The 5,504-nt window shown below is 48.4% G+C and overlaps 1 protein-coding gene and 1 long non-coding RNA gene across 2 annotated transcripts in view; both read right to left on the reverse strand.

The window, feature by feature from the left end:
* Nucleotides 1-3,173, reverse strand: part of ZAN (zonadhesin) — a 36,591-nt gene extending 33,418 nt beyond the window's left edge. The window contains exons 1-2 of the mRNA XM_081835629.1: nucleotides 2,992-3,173; nucleotides 1,314-1,494 (exon numbers count right to left, since the gene is read on the reverse strand). Coding sequence (XP_081691755.1) covers nucleotides 1,314-1,494; nucleotides 2,992-3,171 — 361 coding nt within the window. The 5' untranslated portion in view covers nucleotides 3,172-3,173. The remainder of the gene's footprint in view (nucleotides 1-1,313; nucleotides 1,495-2,991) is intronic.
* Nucleotides 1-5,504, reverse strand: part of LOC309326848 — a 101,409-nt gene that overhangs the window by 42,173 nt on the left and 53,732 nt on the right. The gene's annotated exons all lie outside the window — the stretch shown is intronic.

A 5,504-nucleotide genomic window follows, 5' to 3' on the forward strand; every position in this document is an offset into this window, starting at 1 on the left:
CATAACACCGGTCCTGAGAGATCTGCATTGGCTCCCAGGACGTTTCCGAGCACAATTCAAAGTGTTGGTGCTGACCTTGAAAGCCCTAAACGGCCTCAAAGGCCCAGTAGACCTGAAGGAGCGTCTCCACCCCCATCATTCTGCCCGGACATTGAGGTCCAGCTCCGAGGGCCTTTTGGCGGTTCACTCCCTGCGAGAAGCCAAGTTACAGGGAACCAGGCAGAGGGCCTTATTGGTGGTGGCGCCTGCCCTGTGGAACACCCCCCCACCAGATGTGAAGGAAATAAGGAGCTATCCTATCTTTAAAAGACATCTGAAGGCAGCCCTGTTTAGGGAAGTTTTTAATATATAATGCTGTATTGTTTTTAACACTTGATTGGGAGCCGTCCAGAGTGGCTGGGGAAACTCAGCCAGATGGGCGGGGTATAAATAATAAATTATTATTATTATTATTATTATTATTATTATTATTATTATTATTATTATTATGCCAATCATGGCTTCCCACAAAGGATTCTGGGAGCTGTGCTTGGTTAGGCACTACGACTCTGGGGTTGAAGCGCTCATCTCGATTTACTGGCCGAGGGAGCTGGCGTACAGCTTCCGGGTCATGTGGCCAGCATGACGAAGCCGCTTCTGTCGAACCAGAGCAGCGCACGGAAACGCCGTTTACCTTCCCGCCAGAGCGGTACCTATTTATCTACTTGCACTTTGACGTGCTTTCGAACTGCTAGGTTGGCAGGAGCAGGGACCGAGCAACGGGAGCTCACCCCGTCATTGCGGGGATTCGAACCGCCAACCTTCTGATCGGCAAGCCCTAGGCTCTGTGGTTTAACCCACAGCACCAAAAGGTTTCCCACCTCTTTTCTGAGAGTTCAAAATAAAATATTGGGGGGGGGGTCGTTCCTGGACTATGTATCCAGGGGCTCCAGGTCTCTGACTTGTGTTTAGAGCGCCATTCCCGTTGGCCGCACACCAGCAGGGCTGCATGATGCTAGGATGGGCGCACAGCTGAGGACGATGGGAGTTGTAGTCCAAAGCATCTGGAGGGCACCAGGTTGGGGAAGCCTGCTCTGGTTGGAGATGGTGCAGGTCAAAGCAGGGACTTTCTCTGCACAACGCTGGCGAATTGTGGACATAGCTGTTGACGTTTCCCTTTCTTAAAGGGAAATTCCCTTATTCCAAATAGGATTCCTCGCAAGAAAAGGGAACAGTTGACAGCTGTGATTGTGGAACCCCTTCCCTGGTCCCGCTCACATCCTGGGGGTCCGTTTCCCCCCCCCCAGGCGCCCACCCCGTCCCATTCTGCTCACCACACAGGCCACAGAGCTGGCCAAAGTAGGCCTCGGGGACGGAGACTTCCGCGTGGTGGTTCCCGTCGAAGCGCACCCAGAGGTCGAAGTCCGTCTGGATCAGGACGAAGGTGCCGCTCAGGTGCACGGACACTCGTCCAGCGGCCAGGGACACTGGCAAAGTAACACGCTGGTCGTCCACCTGCGTTGGAGAGGGAGAGACAGAGAGGCTGAGAGGAGCCATCAAAATGGCAGAGGGGGGAGACGGTGTTTAGAGTCCGAATATTGCAGGTGGGAAGTGAGAGCTGGACCATAAAGAAGGCTGATCGCCGAAGAATGGATGCTTTTGAATTATGGTGCTGGAGGAGACTCTTGAGAGTCCCATGGACTGCAAGAAGATCAAACCTCTCCATTCGGAAGGAAATCAGCCCTGAGTGCTCCCTGGAAGGACAGATCCTGAAGCTGAGGCTCCAAGACTTTGGCCTCCTCATGAGAAGAGAAGACTCCCTAGGAAAGACCCTGATGTTGGGAAAGATGGAGGGCGCAAGGAGAAGGGGACGACGGAGGACGAGATGGTGGGACAGTGTTCTTGAAGCTCCCAGCATGAGTTTGACCAAACTGCGGGAGGCAGTTTTCAACAGAACATTAAAAACAATACACTGTCACACATTAAAAACTTCCCTAAACAGGGCCGCCTTCAGTTGTCTTTTAAAAGTAAAATAGATAGATGATATAGATATAGATAGATAGATAGATAGATAGATAGATAGATAGATATAGATGATAGATAGATAGATAGATAGATGATAGATAGATCTAGATAGATAGATAGATATAGATGATAGATAGATAGATAGATAGATGATAGATAGATCTAGATAGATAGATAGATATAGATGATAGATAGATAGATAGATGATAGATAGATAGATAGAGATAGATAGATGATAGATAAACAACTACTTGACATTTAGAAGACATGTGAAGGGAGGTTTTTAATATGTGATATTTTAATGTATTTTTAATCTTTGTTGGAAGCCACCCAGAGTGGCCGGGGAGACCCAGCCAGATGGGCGGGGTATAAATAATAAATTATTATTATTATTATTATTATTATTATTATTATTATTATTATTATTACTACTACTACTACTACTACTACTACTACTACTACTACTACTACTACAATTTTATTATTTATACCTTGCCCATCTGGCTGGGTTCCCCCAGCTACTCTGGGTGGTTTGAGGACTAAAAACAGAATAAAACTTCAAACATTAAAAACTTCCCTGAACAGGGCTGCCTTCAGATGTCTTCTAAATGTCAGGTAGTTGTTTATTTCCTTGACATCTGGTGGGAGGGCGTTCCACAGGGCGGGTGCCACCACCGAGAAGGCCCTCTGCCTGGTTCCCTGTCACCTCACTTCTTGCAGGGAGGGAACCGCCAGAAGGCCCTCGGAGCTGGACCTCAGTGTCCGGGCTGAACATTGGAGGTGGAGATGCTCCTTCAGGGATACTGGACCTTTGAGGCCGTTTGGGGCTTTCATGGTCAGCACCAAAACTTTGAATTGTGCTCGGAAACACACTGGGAGCCAGTGTAGGTCTTTCAGTGTTATATGAATCCTGAAACTGGTTGGATGGGCCCCCTTTGGCCTGATCCAGTGGCCAGTGATGCTCCTAACGTGGCGGAGGGGACTCACCGTGACTCTGCGCCCCTTGAGCAGCCCGATCCGCGTCCCATAGACCTCCACGCTGACGGACTTGACGTACGAGACCTGCTTGTTGTTGCCTCGGTGCTCGTTGGCGGCCTCTACCCTGAAGTCGGGCAGCCCCGAGGTGGCATTGCAGGGGGCAGAAAGCAGGTACGTGCAGGTGCCCATGAAGTCGAAGCGGCGGCCGTCGTAGGTGGCGTAGTGCGGGTCTCCGGAGATGGTGCAGGTCTCCTGATCTGTGGGGCGGGAAGGGGAGGAATCGGGGCCGGTGGGTGAGGGGGTCTCGCCACCCCAACGACACCCGCAAGTCTTGTGGGCAGGGCTGCCCACGTGCCAATCACCTGATGTCATCACAGTGAGGCCAGGAGACAGCCTGGAAGGGGTTTCCCTTTGAAATCCATTAGCTTGCAGCTTGTACCTGTTTTGCACCCACATCCCGCAAGACAAAGGGGCAGCGGACCCCTGACCGTTAGGTCCAGTCGTGGCCGACTCTGGGGTTGCGGCGCTCATCTCGCTTTACTGGCCAAGGGAGCCGGTGAACAGCTTCCAGGTCATGTGGCCAGCAGGACTAAGCCGCTTCTGGCGAACCAGAGCAGCGCACGGAAATGCCATTTACCTTCCTGCCAGAGTGGTACCTATTTATCTACTTGCACTGGTGTGCTTTCGAACTGCTAGGTTGGCAGGAGCAGGGACCGAGCAATGGGAGCTCACCCCGTCGCGGGGATTCGAACCGTCGACCTTCTGATTGGCAAGTCCTAGGCTCTGTGGTTTAACCCACAGTGCCACCTGCATCCCATGTTGGTCAGCCATAGTCGAAACAAATAAAACAATTCCTTCCAGTAGCACCTTAGAGACCAACTAAGTTTGTTATTGGTATGAGCTTTCATGTGCATGTACACTTCTTCAGATACACACGAAAGTTCGTACCAATAACAAACTTAGTTGGTCTCTAAGGTGCTACTGGACGGATTTTTATTTTATTTTATTTTATTTTTTAGTAAAAGGTAAAGGGACCCCTGACCATTAGGTCCAGTTGTGGCCGACTCTGGGGTTGTGGCGCTCATCTCGCTTTATTGGCCGAGGGAGCCAGAGTACAGCTTCCAGGTCATGTGGCCAGCAGGACTAAGCCGTTTCTGGCGAACCAGAGCAGCGCACGGAAACGCCGTTCACCTTCCCGCCGGAGCGGTACCTATTTATCTACTTGCACTTTGAGGTGCTTTCAAACTGCTAGGTGGGCAGGAGCAGGGACCGAGCAACGGGAGCTCACCCCGTCATTGCGGGGATTCGAACCACCGACCTTCTGATCGGCAAGTCCAAGGCTCTGTGGTTTAACCCACAGCGCCACCCGCGTCCCTATAGCCAACTTGCTTAAGTCTAATTAATGCACTTGCTTAAGTCTAATTAATGCAAGGGGTTAATACCATAGAGTAGCAAGCTGTCCTGTCAGGCTTAACTAGGCCACTCCCCCTCATCATCAGAGGAAGCCGTACCAAACGCTCTGAGCCCGGCTTTGGCTGGGGAGGGCGGGAATTAAATAAAATTTCATTATTATTATTATTATTATTATTATTATTATTATTTATTTGTTCTCCTATCCTTCAAATGATTTAGAAACATTTGCCACTTTGGAACTATCCTTCATTCAATCATTCACTTTTAAATTGTATAGCGTCTTTCTGTTTTTCCCTTCCTCCTCCCCCTCTTTCTTTTTCCTTTCTCCTCCTGTGATGAGGCTGCATTTTAATATTTTCATGTTTCAATATTTTAATTGTTGTATTGTAATCTTGTTTTTAAGTTGTATTCATTCAACTTGTTTTTATAATTGATTGTTAGCCACCCTGAGCCCAGCCTTGGCTGGGGAGGGTGGGGTATAAATAATAATAATAATAATAATAATAATAATAATAATAATAATACCCACGGCGGTTTGCACCCTAAGTTTTGCTGCCTGTGTTTTATCGCTGCTGTATAGGCAAGCACACGAATCTGACCTTTGAAAAGTTTGTAAGTAAACTTGGTCTTTTTCTATGCAAAAGGAAGTGAGAAACTTTGGAGGCAACTTAGAAGGGGGTATTTTTCAAGGTCTACCTGCCTATATTTCCACACTTTACTGTGTTGCGTGTTTTGTGATTGTAAATCTCTTACATTGCTTAATTTAGGAATATATCTTAAACTGCCCTGAGTTCGTTGGTTAGTAAGTAGGGTAGAAACAGTCCAAAGCACTAAATGAATTAATTTCTTCTACAACAGAGGAAATGTACCCCCCTGAATAAGCCCAGAGGCTCTCTCTTGATCCATAATTATTATTCTCTAAAGAACCCAGGAGTCCTGGCTCACTATCCTAATACCGCCTCCTCCTTTTGAAGCTATGTGTTGGAGGATTCAGGACAGGCAGAATAAAGTCTTTCACGCAGCACACAGATGAACTGCGGAACTCCCTGCCACATGAGGCAGTGAGGGCCACGAACTGGCTTTAAAAGGGGATTTGATATTGATGGCTA

This window comes from Podarcis erhardii (genome assembly GCF_964252035.2).
Source record: "Podarcis erhardii genome assembly, chromosome: 13".
Classification (NCBI taxonomy): domain Eukaryota; kingdom Metazoa; phylum Chordata; class Lepidosauria; order Squamata; family Lacertidae; genus Podarcis; species Podarcis erhardii.